Source organism: Aethalodelphis obliquidens, unplaced genomic scaffold (genome assembly GCF_003676395.1).
Source record: "Aethalodelphis obliquidens isolate GAN/ISIS:26980383/991018 unplaced genomic scaffold, ASM367639v1 scaffold40, whole genome shotgun sequence".
Taxonomy (NCBI): Eukaryota; Metazoa; Chordata; class Mammalia; order Artiodactyla; family Delphinidae; genus Aethalodelphis; species Aethalodelphis obliquidens.
In genome coordinates this window covers 18,092,876-18,111,942 of record NW_020837984.1, presented here as the reverse complement: position 1 = coordinate 18,111,942, position 19,067 = coordinate 18,092,876, and the positions used below count along the sequence as shown (strand labels likewise).

General features: G+C 41.8%; 2 protein-coding genes across 13 annotated transcripts in view; one reads left to right on the top strand and one right to left on the bottom strand.

The window, feature by feature from the left end:
- Positions 1 to 2,392: 2,392 nt before the first annotated feature.
- On the top strand, positions 2,393 to 3,623 carry NAT8 (N-acetyltransferase 8 (putative)). The gene is given in 5 exon segments (XM_027132048.1): positions 2,393 to 2,867; positions 2,869 to 2,987; positions 2,989 to 3,178; positions 3,180 to 3,199; positions 3,201 to 3,623. Coding segments are annotated over 5 exon segments (699 nt in total). The 5' UTR covers positions 2,393 to 2,717; the 3' UTR covers positions 3,421 to 3,623.
- An 853-nt stretch (positions 3,624 to 4,476) lies between these two features.
- ALMS1 (ALMS1 centrosome and basal body associated protein) overlaps positions 4,477 to 19,067 on the bottom strand; it is a 230,018-nt gene continuing 215,427 nt past the window's right edge. For 6 of the 12 annotated variants that reach the window (XM_027132047.1, XM_027132037.1, XM_027132038.1 and 3 more), the window contains 7 exons: positions 18,025 to 18,142; positions 16,093 to 16,296; positions 15,406 to 15,635; positions 14,170 to 14,353; positions 11,959 to 12,022; positions 5,869 to 5,968; positions 4,483 to 4,633 (listed from right to left, as the gene is read on the bottom strand). In XM_027132047.1, the coding sequence (XP_026987848.1) occupies positions 4,589 to 4,633; positions 5,869 to 5,968; positions 11,959 to 12,022; positions 14,170 to 14,353; positions 15,406 to 15,635; positions 16,093 to 16,296; positions 18,025 to 18,142 (945 nt within the window). In that variant the 3' untranslated portion in view covers positions 4,483 to 4,588. Of the gene's footprint in view, positions 4,634 to 5,868; positions 5,969 to 11,958; positions 12,023 to 14,169; positions 14,354 to 15,405; positions 15,636 to 16,092; positions 16,297 to 18,024; positions 18,143 to 19,067 lie in introns of those variants that run through there. The other 6 variants (XM_027132039.1, XM_027132041.1, XR_003438292.1 and 3 more) reach the window with 6 other exon arrangements.

The window sequence follows — 19,067 nt, the reverse complement described above, 5'->3', positions numbered from 1 at the left end:
TAGAGAACAGACTTGTGGTTGCTAAGGGGGAGGGGGCGTGGGGGAGGGATGGATTGGGAGTTTGGGATGGTCAGATGCAAACTGTTATATATAGGATGGATAAACAACAAGGTCCTAATGTATAGCACAGGGAACTATATACAATATTGTGATAAACCATAATGGAAAAAAATCTGGAAAAGAATGTGCATATATGTATAACTGAATCACTTTGCTGCACAGCAGAAATTAACACATTGTAAATCAAGTATAGTTCAATAAAATAAATTAAAAGAAGAAGTTGGCTGAGGCAGAGACAGGTAGATTCCCAAGCCTCAGTTTCATCATCTGCATGCAGGGCCAAGAGTCTGGAATGTGCTGAGACTTCCAGACTTCATTTCTTCCACAGAGAATTACCCATAATTCCTCTATCCAGAGACAAATGCTGCCAATGTTTGGTGTAACCGTTCAGACTTTTCTCTCTGCATGCTTGTGTATATAAATTATTTTTGTTTTATTTTTCCAAAAACGAATGAAAACATACTGTTTTATAACCTTTATAGCTTGGTGCTATATTTTGACAATTATTTTTCATGTCAATAAATCCTCCTCATTATTCATGGCTATGAGGAAGGTTGAAAAGCCTGAATGTAAACCAAGGACATTGGGTGTTGAGGAAGCCACAGAAGCTGGTGAGAATACAGGAAAGAGAGGGCAGGGACAGATCAAGGACCTCTGGCCTCTCAGCTTGACTGTTAGGTTTCTGACTAGTTATTATTAGATAGACTCATTAGGGATACTCAGCTGTACTTTGGAGCCTTCTATTCTCTTTTGAGTCTTACTTCAAGTTTTGCTTAACATTAAAAAAAATATTAAAATGTACTGAAAACAATGTAACACACCCATGGCTCACCACCCTTCCTTCACGTTAGTTAAACCCTTGTGGCCTTTTTGCGTGCTGAAGATCTGGAGCCTCAGCAGTCTCCGTCACCAGCCCTGGATTCCAGCTGCCAGGATGGCACCTTTGGGGTGGTCATGATCTGTCTCTCCAAGTCTGGTCTCTCTCCAGTGTCTTCCTAGATGCTCTTGCCAGAAATCTGGCTGTCATCTCTGACCACTTCTTCATCCTCAGATCATCAACTCCTGCCATTTCTACCCCCAAAATGCACCTCCAAGTGGGCCAGGTCACACCCATGGCCCAATTCTGGTCCAAGTCACTGCTTTCTAGCAGGACCAACTGAGCAGCGACACCTTTGAGCAAATAAGAAAAAGGTGCCTTTTCCTTTGGTCAGACTCAGCTCTGTGCCAGGGCTCATGGATTTTAGTTCCCACTAGCCTTCTTGGGCGAGTTGCTCTTTTACAATGAGCAGCCTGCATATCTGTATCTGGAGGCCCTTCTTTTGCCTGGACTGCTGTGCTAGCCTCTGGGGGCAGGGGGATATATGCTTCCATTCCTGGCTCTTCCAATCTATTTTCCACATGTAGCCAGAGTAATAGACACACACCACACACCCCACCCCTACCTCTGGTTATGTTACTCCCCAGCTAAAAGCATAGCAATGGCCTCCTGGTGTTCTTGGAATAGAGTCCAAACTTCCTAACCTGGATGATAGGCCCTGCATGGCCAGGTCCCTGCTGCCCTCATCCAGCTGTGGCACCTTGTGTGCTGAGCCAGGGGACTTGGACTCTGGTCTGTGATGACAGAGCACAGGGTGAGGGGCAAATTCACCAGGGTCATAGCAGCTGTGTGGAGGGGCTGAGGGTGGACATCAGAGAGCACCAAGGTGCTGGGTGAACTGCCATGGTGTGGGGTATAGGCCATCCACAAAGGCAAGGACTCCTGAGCTGTTCCAGACCCTGCGTACCCCTCCAGGTTAATTCCCCAGTGATCAGAGAATGCGGAATGGACTCCCTGCTCCATCATAGCCCAGCTACTTGAGCCTGGGATTTATGATGAACAAATATCCAGGAGCTGGCCAATGAGGTGCCATCCAGGACCTGGTCCCTGGAAGTGGAGCGTGCCCTTGCAGTCTCTCCTGGATGCCAGCTGGAGGCTGGGGGCAGCGGCTGCCCTGGACACTCAAGGCTCTTGTGGTAGCAGGTGAGAGGCCATGGGTGGAAGGACAGTGTTCTTAGGTGTGGCCTGGAGCTCTGGACCCTCCTCTGGCTCTCAAGGCTGGTCTATTTTTGGTGTTTGGCTCTTATGCCACCTCAACAGCCTGAAAATTTGCAAACAAGTGGGAAGAAGCCTTTGTTGAAACTTGTACGTGGAAACACAGGACTACTGCAGTGTACGGTCCCTGGGAGAGGGATACACGCTTGGCTGCTGCATGGTGCCACCCCAATGTATGGAGAAGCTGAGAGCCAGGGAAAGGGGAACGAGGGAGAGGGGAGGGTACTTCATAACCAGAGATTTGTATATGTTATTAAGTCCTCTAAACAACTTCAGAAGGCAGGTTCTTGGAGAAGATTATGTAACATGCCCAAGGTCATGCATGGAGACAGGACCAAATGCAGACCTTTCTGCTGACGCTACACCTTCTCCCAGTGATTGTGGCCTATTTCCTCTTGGGTAGAAGGAGAAGGACACATCCTTGAGCAGGGTCATCCCCGGTTCTGGGAGGTGGGAGGATAAGCCACTCACATGGCTTCTTCTCTCTCCCCCAGGGCTGCCAGGAAGTCATACAGGGACTCCTACCTCTCTCTTGAACTTTGAGATCCAGACACAGAAGTCTTCCATGGCTCCTTATCAAATCCACAAATACCAGGAAAATTATCGCAAATGGGTCGTGGGCTTGTTCTCCAAGATGATGACCGAGCACCTTCCCACAACCTTCCACCACATCCTAAAGCTGCCCCGAACCCTTGTGCTCTTGCTTGCGGGGGCCCCTTGCCCTATTCCTGGTCTCTGGCTCCTGGGTCCTGACCTTCGTGGCCAGCCTTGCCCTCCTTGCTGCCCTGAGGTTTCCTGCCAAATACCACTGGATCCAGTTTGAGGTCATGTCTTTGCACAGACATGTCTGACATCACCAAATCCTACTTCAGTGAGAGTGGCTCCTGCTTCTGGGTGGTTGAGTCTGAGGGGCAGGTGGTGGGCATGGTGGGAGCACTACCTGTTAAGAAGGCCACCCTGTGGAATGAGCAGTTGCAGCTGCTTCACCTACGTGTGGCCCTGGAGCACCGTGGTCAGGGGATAAGTAAAAGCCCTGGTCAGGACTGTCCGAGTCTGCGTGGCACCAGGGCTACAGCAAAGTGGTCCTCAGCACCAGCACACTGCAGTACTCTGCCCTGGCCCTTTACCAGCGCCTCGGCTTCTGGAAGATGGGCTAGTTTTTCTTCTCCACAAGCTATAGGCTAGTTGCTGTCTCTGCAATTCAATTTATCTACCGTCTCCCCTCTGCTCAGGTCTCTCAGGCACTGGAGCAAGGAGGGGGCCTATGATCTGTGTCGTTGTGGATTAGTTAGGAGGGATCGGCTCTGCTGCAGTAATAAGCAAACCCTGAAGTCTCACTGCGACGACACAGTAAAAGCTTACTGCTTGCTCACATTGGAACCCGATGGCCTTGGTGGTGGGGTGGCTCTGCTCCATTCAGTTTTTGGGGTTGCTACTGTTTCATTTATCTAGTGCCACGAGAATGCTGCATAAAAAACCACCACAAAATAATGATAAACATTTTTTTAGCTCATGAGTCTGTGGGTCAGCAGCTTAGGCTGAGCTCAGCTGGGCCGCCCCTTAGATCTCCAGGTGTCATGCCCTGCCTCTTCAGTGAGAGGAAATGCGAAGTCATGTGGAAAGGGTGAGGAGAAGGAGTGTGAGAAGAATCCACGTGAGAAGGATCAGGGCCAATGATGCCATCAGTCTGCTATGGCCCCAAGGTCTCTGCTGAAGGGCAAGAAGGCAGCCAGGGACAGAGTGTGGGATTTGACATGGACTAGGCCTAGAAGTGGCACAACCCCACAACCCACTGGCCAGGGCCAGGTCATGATTTAAATCAAGCTTCTGTTGCCTCTTGAGTTTTGTCTACTAAAGGCTAACGGCCCCGAAGGAAGCTGGAATGAGGCTAGGAGGTAGCTCTGGACCCAAGGCACCTGTGTCTGCTGAGAGTCTCTGGGCCCACCTGATGGCTACCCTAACCAGACACTGCCTGACACCAAGTCAACAAAGGGCTCGCACCATGTTATGCTGCATTTCTTTTCCTTGACTGGTGCTTTTAGATTGAAGTTCCCCACACACCTCAGGGAGACACTGCATAGCTCCCTGCACCTCTACAGATGGGAAATAACCCTCTGCTGCTTGCTTTACTATGAGTCAATCAGAAGTTATTTTCTATAAAAACATACAAAAAGGGACTTACTCTTGCCTAGAATTAAGATAATACCATTGTAACAAACGTCCCTGTGGGCAAGGCCACTGTGGAGAAAGTATTGCTCCTGAACCATTAATAATCTTAGTCATCATTCTACCCAAGACTCTTCAGAAGGTTACTACTTCTAAACTACACATGGACAACAAGATAAGTTTTATTAAACCAGACTCATAAAAGTAAGGATTGTGCTCCTTCAGGCTGATAAAATATAATTCCAAGGCTCTGAGGAAAATATTCTTATGTCAGTTCCAAGGAACTTTTCTCCCCAAGAGTTGATTGGTCAATTTCTGTGGAAGAAAAGAAAGGCAGGAAAGAAGTTAGATACTCTTGCCACTAGAGGCAGACAGCCACTCTTTACCCCAGACATGTTGCTGAAGAGACCAGTGTTGTTCTCCCCAAATCTTGTTTATCTTCCCCAGCTAAAGAAACGATGGTAATTATACAAAAAATACTTCCTGAAGTGTTTAGGGAAGATGATCTGTAGTCTATTATAGTCTATACAGAAATATAATATTAATATAATCCTAATAGACTAATCCACCTATCAGTTCACAAACACACAAGCACAATAAGAGGCCTGGCCTCGTGATGCTGACACACCAGACAGGCCATGTAGTGCCTGGGGCGTCCCCACTTGAGGGAGCCCAGCCTGAGCTGCAGTATGTGCTCCAGAAGCAGCCCTCCAATCCCACATCGGTCTGATATGAACTCATCTCTTGGTTTCTGACTTTCAGAGTCCTCTGGGGGTGAAGTGAGGGGGCTGGGAAAGAAATGAGAACACTGAAGGATCTGGACCTTCAGGCATAGTAGCCCATCTGCTTTCTCAAGGAATTAATTGGTATGAAGTCCCCTGGCCTGTGAGGTTCTAAAACTTGCAGTACCACTGATTCTACTGGGGCTGTGGGCAGGAAATGGTAGTGGCTTCAAGGCTCTGAGTACCCAAACTGCCAACTTGTATGCTACACTTGGACATTTTCCAATTTATTTAAAAAGTTCTAGTGGTGTATGATTCACCCATAAGGGGCATAAAACTATCATTTGGGACTCTGGATGAAAACTCATCAGATGTGGGCATTTCCAGCATGGCATCTAAACTGACAGCCAAGTATGAAATTTGGTTTCATTCCAAATGTATGCCTGGAAGGTGCCTTATTTATTTATTTATTAAACAATTTTAAAACATTAAAACAATTTTTTTTGGCCGTGCCGTGAGGCATGTGGGATCTTAGTTCTCTGGCCAGGGATCAAACCTGTGCCCCCTGCAGTGGAAGCACTGAGTCTTAACCACTGGACCATCATGAAAGTCCCTGGAAGATGCCTTTTTTAGATTTGCCTTTCTAGATTTTCAGATTTGAAGTCTAGTTACAGGTGCTTTTATCTTCTAAATTTTAGTAGTGGTGTAATGCGTTATGAGCTTAAGTTCACTCTCCAAATGTGGTTAATTCAAGCAGGTCAGATGTGTTTTTCTCAATTTCTCTTTCCCCTGATAAACCTCATCAATCCTGCTCTAGGACTGACTGACCTTTTTATATAGCTGGGCTCGCAGCCGATACGACTTATATTCCAATCTCCTCTTTTCCTCTTCTCTCTTTTTCTGTACTTCTGGAAGCTGTTCATAAATCCTTAGAAATGGCACCGATGGAAAGACAGAAAGCAGTGAGGCCACCTGACCACAGAGGCACACGATCACTCCTCCCCACATCTCCCTAAGCTCTACTGCTCTCCAGGCACTCAGTCCCTCAGACAGGCTGTGGGCCTGTTGTGTGTCCAGCTTCCTGTTAGACACTTGGACACAAAGAACCCTGGCCTGGAGTGCTCATGATCTGAAAAGGGACACAGATAAAAATATAATAAAATCCTGCTAATAGTGGTTACTTATGGGAAAGAAGTGGAATAAGGGGTGGAGATGAACTTCTTTTCACTCTATATGGAAAAATGTATGGTTTCAATATAAGATAATGATTTTGTATTACTACCATATTTTTAAGCATGAAAAATAATGCAAAAGAAAATACAATAATCGTCATATCTACAAAATGCTACATAGGAAAAGAAACAAAACTTATTCTGATTGAAGGAGGTCAAGGAAGACCAGAGAGGAGACTAAGCTTGAGGTAGGTCTTGAAGAATAGTTAGGAGCAGAAAGGGGAGGTGGGGAGAAGGGAGTGTTGGTAAGAATGGAGTCAAGGCTTCACGGAGAGAGTGTAGGGGAACAGGAGGGAAGCAGATGGGGTGAAGGTCTCGTAGCCGTGTGAAAACCTTGGGCTCTGTCCTATCAGGGACTGGATGCCACTGATTTTAAGTAGGGAGGAACATGATCAAACATTCATTTGATAAATACACTCTAACTGGAAATAATGTAAATCTCCAACAAAAGAATAGTTAAACAAATTATGGGCTATAATAAAATTATTACAAAGCATAAAATGTTTCAAATAGTTTTTATGCTATGGGAAAACGTTCACAATACAATGTTAAGCAAAATAAAGCAGGCTACAAACCTGTAAATATAGTATGATAAACAATCTGGGGAGAAAGAAGTGTGTTAACACAGGTCTCTGCAAAATCCCCATAGAAACAGGACTAGTGTTAGTTATGTTTAGATGGAAGAATTATGAGTGACATTTATTTTCTTCTTTCTAATTTTTTCTATATTTTCCAAAGTTTTCTATAATCTGAAAAGAAAATCATTGATAATGATGCAGTGGCTCTGTGGAAAAGAGATTAGAGAAGATAAAGAGCAGAAGGGGGAGAAGAGCAGTCCTCCAAGAGAGGAGGCTAAGCCCGCATCAAGGTAGTGAGGAGAATGGGTTCCAGGGCAATCATGAAGGCGAGTCTCCAGGACGCACTAGCTGGCTGCACGAACAGTGCGGGGTCACGGAGCTGGAGGCAATAGCTCCCCAGCTTTTCTAGTGGGTGAGTGGGTGGCCCAAGTAAGTGTGGGAGAGGAAAATGGGCAGTTCCACTTTGGACACAGTGAGGATAATCACTAAATGAAAACACAAAAGTGGAGGTCAGGAAAGAGACCAAAGAAGAACAAACATATATTTTTAAAAGTCACTGTTGATGAAAACCACAATGAGATAGTATATCACATCTGTTAGAATGGCTATTATCAAAAAAATAAGAGATAACAAATGCTGGTGAGGAGGTGAGAATGTGCTCCGTTGGTGGGAATGTAAACTGGTGCAGCCACTATAGAAAACAGTGTGGAGGTTCCTCAAAACATTAAAAATAGAACTGCCGTATGATCCAGCAATCCCACTTGTGGGTACATATCTGAAGGAGATGAAATCATGATCTCAAAAAGATATGTGCACCCCCATGTCCATTGCAGCACTATTTACAATAGTGAAGGCATGGAAACGTACGTGTCCATCGACGGATGAATGGATAAAGAAAATGTGATATATATATCTACATATAATGGAACATACATATAATGGAAAATGTGATATATATATACATATAATGGAATAGCCATAAAAAAGGAAAAAAATCCTGCCATTTGCAACAACATGTATGGACCGTGAAGGCAATGTGCTAAATGAAATACGTCAGACAGAGAAAGACAAAACTGTATGATCTCACTAATATGTGGAATCTAAAAACATCAAACTCACAGAAACAGAGAACAGAATGGTGGTTGCCAGGAGCTGAGGGATGGGGGAATGGAGAGATGCTGGTCAAAGAGTATAAACTTCCAGTTTTATGATGAATAAGTTCTGGGGAGCAAATATGCAGCACAGTGACTGCAGTTAACAACACTGCACTGTATACTTGAAAGTTGCTATGACAGTAGAGCTTTAATGTTCTCACTATAACAACAACAAGAAAAATAAAATGGTAATTATGTGAGGTGAAGGATGTGTTAACTAACTTTATTGTGGTAAACATTTTGCAATACACATGTATGTCAAATCATCACATTACATAGCTTAAACTTATACAATGTTAAATGTCAATTATATCACAGTAAAGCTGGAAAAAAAGTCACGGTTACAGAAGGGATAACAAAGGCCATTGGAAAAAGACGAGTTATCCCAAGGAGAACATGTGATGTGAAGAGAAAATCTGCTTGGGCCAGTAAAGGTTGTATTCTAGGGCTGGAAAGCTGGGAGTCGGGCTAATCAGAGTAGCCAGAAATTGCATTTTGTAAATGGATCCTTGAAAGCAATTACTACATACTATTGGAACTGTCTGTCTGCTCATGGTCTGGAGTCAACTATCTTTCATTTGTAGTACCTAGTCCAGTGCCTGGAGCATACCCAAATATATGCATTAATAAGTTAGTGAAAACACTTCTCTTAAAGGACACATTGGAAGAAATGCTTCAAGTTAAGAGAGTCAGGTTCTCTCTTCTCCAAATCTTTTCTTATCAGAAACGTTTAAACATCTTTGGTAGAGGTAGGTGATGGGAAAAGATGATGAGTAACACAGAGCTCCAGAGCTCCAAGTCCACCACATGATACACCTGAAGGAGTGCTAGGTGGGGAGCCTGCTGCCGGACTCTAACCCCAGCTCTGGCCCTGACTTGCTGGCAACCTCTCTCTGGGTTACAGTTTCCTAAAAGTTAAAGGTAGACTAGATGACCTTTAAGATCCCATTCAACTCTATGATTCTCACATGGAAGTAGATGGCTTCTTTGAAAGGGGGCCATATCAGAAATAAAATGGAACAGAAGTACTCTAATGAAAATGTGTCAGTTTAAAACCTGTCTCTTCCTAGAAGATGGGTACTTAATCCACCCCTACAACTATACTTATATTTTAAAGCACAGATACCTTTCAGAAGATGCCCTACCTTCTTGCAGGCAAGCTTCATAGTCCCATATAGCAAGGACTCCTCTTGCTGAGGTGAGAGTGTTATTAGCTGCCACACAACGAACACTATGTAATTTCCATTAATTAAATTTTGTGACATTCAGAATGAAGCAATAATTCTCAAAGTTTTTGGACTTTCGACACCTTTATACTCCTAAAAATTGAGGGCAATTTTGGTGAAAGTGGATTTTATCTATTGATACTTACTGTATTAGAAATTAAAACATTTAAAAAGAATTTAAAAAATACTTATTTCACAACCTAAGTGTCCATCAACAGATGAATGGATAAAGAAGGTGTGGTACGTATATACAGTGGAATACTACTCAGCCATAAAAAGAATGAAATTCTGCCATTTGCAACAACATGGATGGACCTAGAAGGTATTATGCTTAGTGAAACAAGTCAGACAGAGAAAGACAAATACTGTATTACATCACTGACGTGTGGAGTCCAGAAAATAAAACAAATGAATGTATATAACAAAACAGAAACAGACTCACAGATACAGAGAACGAACCCCTGGTTTCTAGTGAGGAGAAGGAAGGAGGGAGGGGCAAAATAGGGGTATAGGAGTAGGAGATACAAACTATGTATAAAATAAACAAGCAACAAGGATACATTGTATAGCACGGGGAAACATAGCCATTATTTTGTAATAATTTTAAATGGAGTATAACCTATAAAAATATTGAATCACTATGTTTTATGCCTGAAACTAATATAATATTGTAAGTCAACTATACTTCAATAAAAAACTTGTTTCTTAATTTATTAAAAAAAATAAGCCTGTTACATGTTAACATATAAAATAAATATACTTTCCAAAACAGAAATAAGAAGAGTGGCATGTTATACATATTTTGCAAATCTCTTTAATGTCTGGTTTAATAGAAGACGGCTGAATTCTTATATTTGCTTCTGTATTAAGTTTGCTGTTATATGTTGTTCTGGTTAAAGTGTACATTTAAAAAAATCCAGTTTACACACATATGTAGTTGGAAAAGAAAAGAGTATTTTAATATTCTTTTCAGATAATTGCCGATTTTCTTTTTTTTTTTGGCTGCTCAGCTTTCGGGATGTAGGATCTTAGTTTCCCGACCAGGGACTGAAACTGTGCCCTCAGCAGTGAAAGGGCCAAATCTTAACCACTGGACCACCAGGGAATTCCCTGATTTTCTTGATACTATACCAAATCTTGACAAGTGGTAGTTTAAATGTTGACATATTTACTTATATAATATGAAAAATATTACAATTATTTATGTCACTGCTGATATCATCAGAAAAGTCTAAGTACTGGGAGATAGTCAATCTCATAGTGGTAGACATAAGTTTTCTAGAATTCTATTCTTTACTTGAAAGTTCAGATTTTCTCTTTGGCAATAAATACTGTCAGCTGTTTTCCCAGAGAAGTGACAGATTCACTTCCTCATTTTCAAGAAAATATCTGTCATATACCCAATTTGGAATAATTAGTTTATCAGTCATTCTTTCAAGTAAAAGCTATGTTCCATGAAAAAGGCAGCTAGTTCAGCTCACTACACAAACCAAGGCTTTTCCTTGAACCAATCGTTGTATCTTGGTATGCAGCAGAAGTGCTTTATGTGTACTTCCATTACACTGCTGCCATGTGGCTGTGAAGAATAAAATGCCAACTAGACTAGCAGTTTGGTCCACTGTCCCAAATAGTGCTAAGGCATCAGCAGTTTTAGTCCTCCCTTCATTACTTTTGCATCATCTGTATAAATGTCAATAGTTAAAAAGACACATAATATCCTAGTATTATTTTGAAATTTGTTTTGACCTGACAAATCCCCTGAAAGGGTCTCAGCAACTTCCAGAGGCCCATGGACCACACTTTGAGAACTACTTGATTAAAGCATCCCTTTGAAATACCTATAAGGAAATGGTTTACTAAATGGAGAGTAAAAAGATTTCAAGAGCAGAGCAATGTTTTAATTTACCTAAGATAAATTGTTTTCAAGCACTATGCCAACTATAAAACTGTTCTTATTAAAGGAAGTCTCCAATGACCCCCTAAGAGGTAACCAACCATTAACTTAGTTATTCTATGGCAGTCTCATGAGCAATATATGCATATCTCTAATTAATTAATTGCTAATAAATGCAAAGGCACAAAATTTCAAAAGGTAAAAAATTAGTCTTTCTCCAACCTCTGTACCCCAGTCACTCAGTTCCTTGTCCCAAACGCAACAACTATTACAAATTTTTTGGGTATCCTTCCAGAGATAGTCTATGCATATACAAGTATATGCATCTATGTAAGCACAAATACTTTTTTATTAAAGACTACAAATGGTGGCAGTGTACACATGCTTCTGAAACTTGATTTTCTTTTAAGCCTAATTTACTGTGTTTTGGAGACTATTCCCCTATCTCCCATTGTACTGGATACAATTCCTAGTAAAAGGATCGTCTAGATGTAAGGCCCCAGATATTTACTTTTATTTAAAAATATTTTTTATTTATATTTGTTTCTAACAAACACAAGCCTGATTAAGGCAAGCAAATTAGTGGCGATTCTTTGTCTTTTTTATATATGAGGCATCCATACCATGATCTGCTATTTTTCATTTCTTTTTTAGTGCCATAAGTGAGAAACTATTTTTATAACTAATTTTCTCATAATGTATTGTTTTTTTCTTTTTTAGCTCTCAAAATGTTTTAACTAGAGCATATGCCTTTATTCTGGGGCCAAGCTATAGCTCCTGACCATTTGGTGGCCTGATTTATACTTTTATAGTTACTTATTCTTTTGGCCTTACCATTTAGACCGCTGAATCATTTCCTTCTTTCCAACAGGCCTTTTCTTTTGGGCAGCCAGGAAGCCTAAGCAAAAGAAGAGGTTTTTTTAATGGATTGTATCTTTTTTTTTTTTTAATTGAGGTATAGTTGATTTACAATATTACATAAGTTTCAGGTGTACAACATAGTGATTCACAATTTTAAAGGTTATACTCCATTTATAGTTATTGTAAAATATTAGCTATACTCCCTATGCTGTACAATATGTCCTTGTAGCTTATTTATTTTATCTCTGAATCCCCTACCCCTATCTTGGCCCTCCCCGCTTCCCTTTCCCCACTGGTAACCACTAGTTTGTCCTCAATATCTGTGGGTCTATATCTTTTTGTTATATTTACTGGTTTGTTGTATTTTTTAGATTCCACATATAAGTGATGTAATACAGTATTTGTCTTTCTCTGTCTGATTTATCTCACTAAGCATAATACCCTCCAGGTTAATCCATGCTGCTGCAAGTGCAAAATTTCATTCTTTTTTATGGCTGAGTAGCAGTGGTGGTGTCACCCATACCAGCCCCTAAAAACTGAAGGACCTGTGACTTGATTTATCTCTGTTTCCATACCAGCCCCTGAGAGCTGAAGGACACTTGCCCTGATTTATCTTTGTGTTCGTTTCAAAAGTACCTGGCATTTGGCAGAGATGTTTTGCAGCTGTACTTTGAAAGATACATGCTTTGAGAGATATATAGTGGTGAACTCCCCCAAACCGGTTCTGACTGGACCGTAAGAACAAGCGTGCGCGGATGAAACCTGGAAGTGTCCAAAAGTTACCTTTGCTTCGTTACCATGCTATGATCTCTGCTCAAAGGGGACATTTGTACTCTGCTAGGCACAATCTGTGGCATGTGCAAAGGACCATGGAAGACTGTGCATGTCCTGGCTGCCCCCGGCTGCCCCTGAAAATCTCCACCCCTTTCCTCAAGCCCTAATGACCTATCTGCCTCCTAACCCTTAAAATCCTTTACTCTGCTCCCTTCAGGGAGAAAGTATCTTTAGAACATGAGTTCTCCTTTCTCCATTACTTGATCAATGAATAAAGTCTATGCTCTGCTATGTCGAACCTGGTCTCATTCAATTGACATCTGTGACTCTAGGCAGAGGACCCATTGAGGGGTCCCCGACACTTAGGGGATCAGTAACAGGGTATTGTGCCTTAATAAGGAAGGGTGTGTTGCTCAAGAACTGTGAGAGGGAGCTGCTGGGACTTTGCGCCCCTACCCTGAGCTGGCAGTGCTGGGTGGTGAGTAATGGCCAAGGCCAAGGCCAGGGTTAGACTATGATGACTATGATAGCAGCCTGAGGCTTCTGAAGACACAACACTGTGGCACAGACTAGACAGTGTGCATTGAAACACTGACCAGTTTACAGGTAAGGCTGTGATGAAAGCATTAGGTAGTACTTTATAGTTTTCACAGATGTCACATATTATTTTATTGAGATCTTACATCTAGCATAATTGTTAAGAGAACAGACTCTAGCGCCAGCTCACCAGGGTTCAAATCCCAGTTTAACAGGTGTGTAAATCTTGGGCAAGGTACTTAATCTCTCTTTGGCCCAGTTTTCTCATCTGTGAAACAGGGATATTCATAGTATTACCTCAGAGAGGCTCTGTAAGCATTAAACAAGAACAATGTCTGGGCAAAACATAAGGGCTATATAAGTATTTATTATTATTATTATTGCTACCCTATGAGGAAGGCAAGACTGGAATCAGCCCCAAGCCCCTCAAAACATTATACTTTTGGAATTAACTTGCTCATGGTGACAGAGCTGGTTTTTAAAAACACCATTCTTGGGAATTCCCTGGCGGTACAGTGGTTAGGACTCTGTGCTTTCACTGCTGAGGGCCCGGGTTCAATCCCTGGTCAGGGAACTAAGATTCCACAAGCCACGTGGCACCCCCCAAACAAAAACAAACCCAAACACCATTCTCACTGCACACTCTCACTTTTAAAGTGTAGTGACAGGGCAAGAGTAACTGGGCTTATTTGGATTGTGAAAATGCTGAGAGCTAAATTGGGTAGGTTCTGCTACCTAAGGAGATTTGAGTCTCAACAAGCAAAAGGTCACTTTTTGATCTGTAACTAGCCTGGCACTGAGCAGTGCTGCCTTGCATGAAGCAGACCTTGCCCTCTCTACCAAGTCATAGGAAAGTGAACAGGAAGACTATACCTCTCTTAGGGAGCAGGTGCATGGCGTCCCGGTGGCCCTGCCATTCTCGCACAGTGTTGAACAGTGCCTCCCGTTCACTCTGTAACATGTTCTGCAGCTTCCTCTCCTGGACTACTAACTTCAGGCGCTTTATCCGTTCCCCAGAGCGGGAGATGAAGTCAGGTCTGTGAAGTTGCAGTGATTCCTGAGGAGGAGAAAAAGCCCCCAACCTCACATTAATGATGTAGGCTTTTCTCCAAGGGCCTAGAAAAAACAGTACCTGCCTAACAGGTTTGGAAAGCCTGTTTGTAACTTATAGAAAATATCTAGAGTTGAAGAATTATCTAACAACTCCCTGTGCGGGAAAGCTCCAGTAGGAAAATCAGAGGGATCAAAGAAATGCCTTTGGAATAAGCCAAGAACTAAGACTGTGGCAATTACAACTCTCCCCAGTGTTGATGGGATAAAGCTTGGCCCATTGTGCTATTTTTAATTTCCCTTCAAAGAAATACATCATTAAAAAAAAACATTTTCTGGACTTCCTTGGTGGTGCAATGGTTAAGAATCCGCCTGCCAATGCAGGGGACACAGGTTCGATCCCTGGTCCGGGAAGATCCTACAGACCGTGGAGCAACTAAGCCCTTGTGCCACAACTACTGAAGCCCGCGTGCCTAGAGCCTGTGCTCCGCAACAAGAGAAGCCACCGTAATGAGAAGCCTATGTACAGCAAGAAGAGTAGCCCCACTCGCCATAACTAGAGGAAGCCTGCGCGCAGCATGAAGAACCAATGAGGCCAAAAATAAAATAAATAAATAAATAAAATTTAAAAACAAAACAAAAACATTTTCTTTAGCTCCCCAGGTATTTATAAAGAAGAGAGCCAGTGCCTTTAAAACCCTGTGTTAAGCAGAAACAGGAGTTATGTAAATGCAGGAACAAATATAAGGCTGACGCAAACATCAGGCCTCTACTGCACTCCACGTGCTGGTATGTATCTACAAACCCAATGAGCAGCTACACAACATCCTCCCTTCTAGTGCCTTGCCCCAGATACTGAGGGTGATGCACGATTTATAACGGCTAACAGTAAGGCAGCCTTTGATTAATGAGTGTGAGAACAGATGAACTGTGAAGGTGCTAGAAATGAGGATCAGTTGACTGTACTTCAGAAAGCCAAGTCACAGGTTTAACTCTTTTGTATCTTGCTCCTTCTTCCTCCTTAAACATATGGCTAAAATTAACTCAATGTCATTGTACCTGTAGGGTTGCTCTCACAAATGGCTTCAGTGGATCTCTGCCTGGGCCTGCTAGTGAACTGTGGCTGTCCATGTGCTGTCCTTGCCAGTTCTGTTCCTGTAGTGGCTCCCTCCAAGGTGTGGTGTTGGTTACTGGTGCAAACCAGGAGACACCAGGGCCATGAAACTTGGGCAGGTTTTCCTTCTTAGGACCAGACTTCACATTTTCCACAGGAACAAACCATGAAACTCCTATAGGAATTATTTTTAAGAAAAAAAGAAGATTTTTCACTTTTTTCATCAGAGACGTGCATAATATAGGCTCTCAGGGACTCAGCTGTCAGCGGCCACCAGGAGGCCCTGGAGTCTGCTTAACTGCAGGTGTGACTCAGGAATTGTAGTGTTGGATGCAGTCAGCCCTCTGTATCCATGTACACGGGATCCTTGGATTCAGGGGGCAGTACTATGCCATCTTATATAAAGGACTTGAGCATCCATGGATTCTGGTATCCATGAACAAATTGGTTCTGTATCCAGAACCAATCCCCTGCAGATATGGAGGGATGACTGTACTTTGAAAATTTGCCAAGGTGGTGCTGGGGAAAAGATAGGGTCAACATTAAATCATTTAGAAACAAAGAATCTTAGCTTTGCAAAAGACTTGAAATTCACTAGTTTTTCTACTAAGAAAGCAGAATTAGAAACTGACCTTCCCAGCAGCTCTGCTTATTCTTCCTTAACTTTCTGTCCCCAGGATAACTGGTAAGGAGCCTTTTCTCTTCTATCTTTTCTTCTGACCAAGAAGTCACATCACTGTCCTCTTCTACTCTAGCCTCGCTAGAACTTGGAGTTGGGAAAGTCATTCCAACATCTCGAGTGTGTTTTCTGACACCATTCACAATCTCCAACGTACCTAAGGGGAAAGATCACAGCTATCTCTGGGAAGAGCCTTGGGACTTGGTTGGCAGGTATATTCAAGTCAGTAAATGAAAACTGAAAAAAACAACTAATCATTTATTTTCTATTCTGCAAAGAAAAGGAATTGAGAAGATCTATAATTTTCATATCTAAATCTGGTAAAATAGGGAATTCCTGGCGGTCCTGTGGTCAGGACTCCACACTTCCACTTCAGGGGGCACAGGTTCAATCCCTGGTTGGGGAACTAAGATCTCACGTGCCGCACAGTGTGGCAAAATAAATAAATAAATAAATAAATCTGGTAAAATATTCAAAACAATCATTGAGACATATTTTTAACAAGTATCGTTATGTAAAAATATTTGTTGAAGATAGTGCTCTGAATGAATGCAAAAGACAATGCAAGCAGAGTTGAAAGGCGATATAAACTGTTTTGGAATCATATTATTGTACTTACTACATCAAGCCTCTTCAAAGTTTTATTGTAATTTCGGTATGTGAGATTTTATATTTCCTTATTTTTTAGAACAAGTTAGAATTGTATTTTCTCTTATTGTCATCAGAAAGTATCCTAACTATGATAAGTAATATACATGTTTTTCTTATTATGATACCTGAATAAGGAAGGGTAGTTTCACTATTACCATTGGAGTTGGATTTTTTTATTCCACTTCAGTAAATGAAAAAAATTTAAGCCTTCAAAATCGCAGGCTACTGCTTCCTCTTGGGTGGGGTGAAGGCGTATGAGGGAAAGAGAAGAGAGGGAAGACGAGGGTAGAGATAGAGAGATGGAGGGTGTGTGTGTCTGTGACAGAGAGAGAGAGGGAGAGAGGGTTTTCATTTGTCAGTTTAGATATTAGAGGGAAAGAATTACTAATATGGATTCAATGGGAAAAGGATTTCAGTTCTGGTCCCAAGTGAGAGGGACAGTAAGTGCTTATAGTCCTACTGGCAGTTACCCAGGTAAGGAAGAGGTTAACAGATGTAAAGACATGACTCGAAGGGAAAAATAATCAAGGGGCAAGTTTATTTCTGTGTTATAAAGTCAAAAGATATAGGAAGTCATAAAGTGAAAAGCCTCCTTCCCACTCTTCTTCTCCATTCATTAAGTTTTTAACCCTGTGATTCCAGAGAATTTTTTGCACACATTCAAGCAATTCTCTTCCTTCATTTTTTGAATACATGTAGTAGCATGCTATACACTATTTTGTACCTTGCTTTTTCTTTTTAACTATATATCTTGGAGATCTTGACATATTAGTAGCAAGAGCTTCCTCATCCCATGTAGGACTTCATTATATGGATATACAATAATTTATTTAACAATTTGGCTACTGGTGGACATCTAAGTTGATTTTACTTTTTTGCTTATAATAAACAATACTCCAGTGGTTAATTCTGTACACTTGCCATTTTACACATATGCAGTGTATATTTATAGGCTAAACTTCTAAAGTAAAAGTGCTGGGTCAAAGTAATTTTGATAGAAACTGCCAAATAGGGGTTGTACTCCCAATTTATATTCCTACTAGAATGTACCTATTTCCTTGCAGGCTTGCCCACAAACTTACTATCAAACTTAGATTTTTGTCAATCTGATAGGTGACAAATGGCATTTGAGTACAGTTTTAATCTTCATTTCTTTTTTGTGAGTGAGGTTGAGTATCTTACCATAGTTTTAAGTGCTACCTGTATTTCAATGGAAATGTTTAAATTAATTTACCTGCTTGTATGCCCTTATTTAACATATGTACATTTTGCTTGTTGCAAAGGGTAGAGCTCGAGCTCCAGAAACTGCTGGTAGAAGACGAAACAGAGTCAGAAGAAATATGGTCTGTCACCTGGAAAAACAAGAGATCCTGTCATCATTACCTGTAGTCAATGGCACAGTTACCCAAGGGATAAGAAAATACTATCACCAAAAGCCCTTTCTAATTCAGTTCAAACTGTTGAGATGAGGTTGCCAGGAAGCTTGTGTCGATGTGAACATGCTACTACACACTTCTGGATGGGGAGGGGGATGCTGCTGCAGTTGGATACAGGCCTGAGCTGTTTTAAGAAGGCAGGAGAGACTGGCTATGCTCCCAGGACTTGAAAAAACTCTGAAGAGGATGCAAGAGAAAGATTAGCCTGGTGTGCCTTCAGAGTGAAATTCTGAGTTGACACCAGCATAAAATTTTGATGAGAGATAAAGAAGGCAGGGGATAACTAAAGAGAGTGAGTGATGAACTGCAGAGAGTGCTTTCCAGTAAGATCTGACTTAGAAACTTAAAGGGTAAATGCCAAAGACCTGAGAGGCGCCATGAGAAGTCCTGAGTGAGTGGAATATTGTAAAAAGCACTTAAAGATTTAGCCCAAAAGGTTGTTTTTAGCAAGTAGAGCAATAAAGGGAGTTGATGGTGGAATGTTAGTGGATGACAAAAAGATTACCAAAATATAGTCGAACAAATATGATATAAAATAGTATTTCTTAAACTTGTTCATCAGAACAATCTCCTGAGGGAGGGTCCTAAACCAGAACAATGAATTGGAGTTTCTAGGTGAGGGCTCTGGGCATCTATCTTTTGAATAAATGTCAGATGCTTGTCTACTTAAACACATTTGGTAGAGTAAATTGAAGCCCAAGTCAGGAAAGGAAACAGAATATCTGCTTCCCTGAACTAGATAAACTATATTTCAGGGTCTTCAGGGAATTTGCAACAGATCCTGGAGGAGACGGGGCTGGCTATGTTAGATGTCTGGGGACAGGAAATACTTTAATTTTCA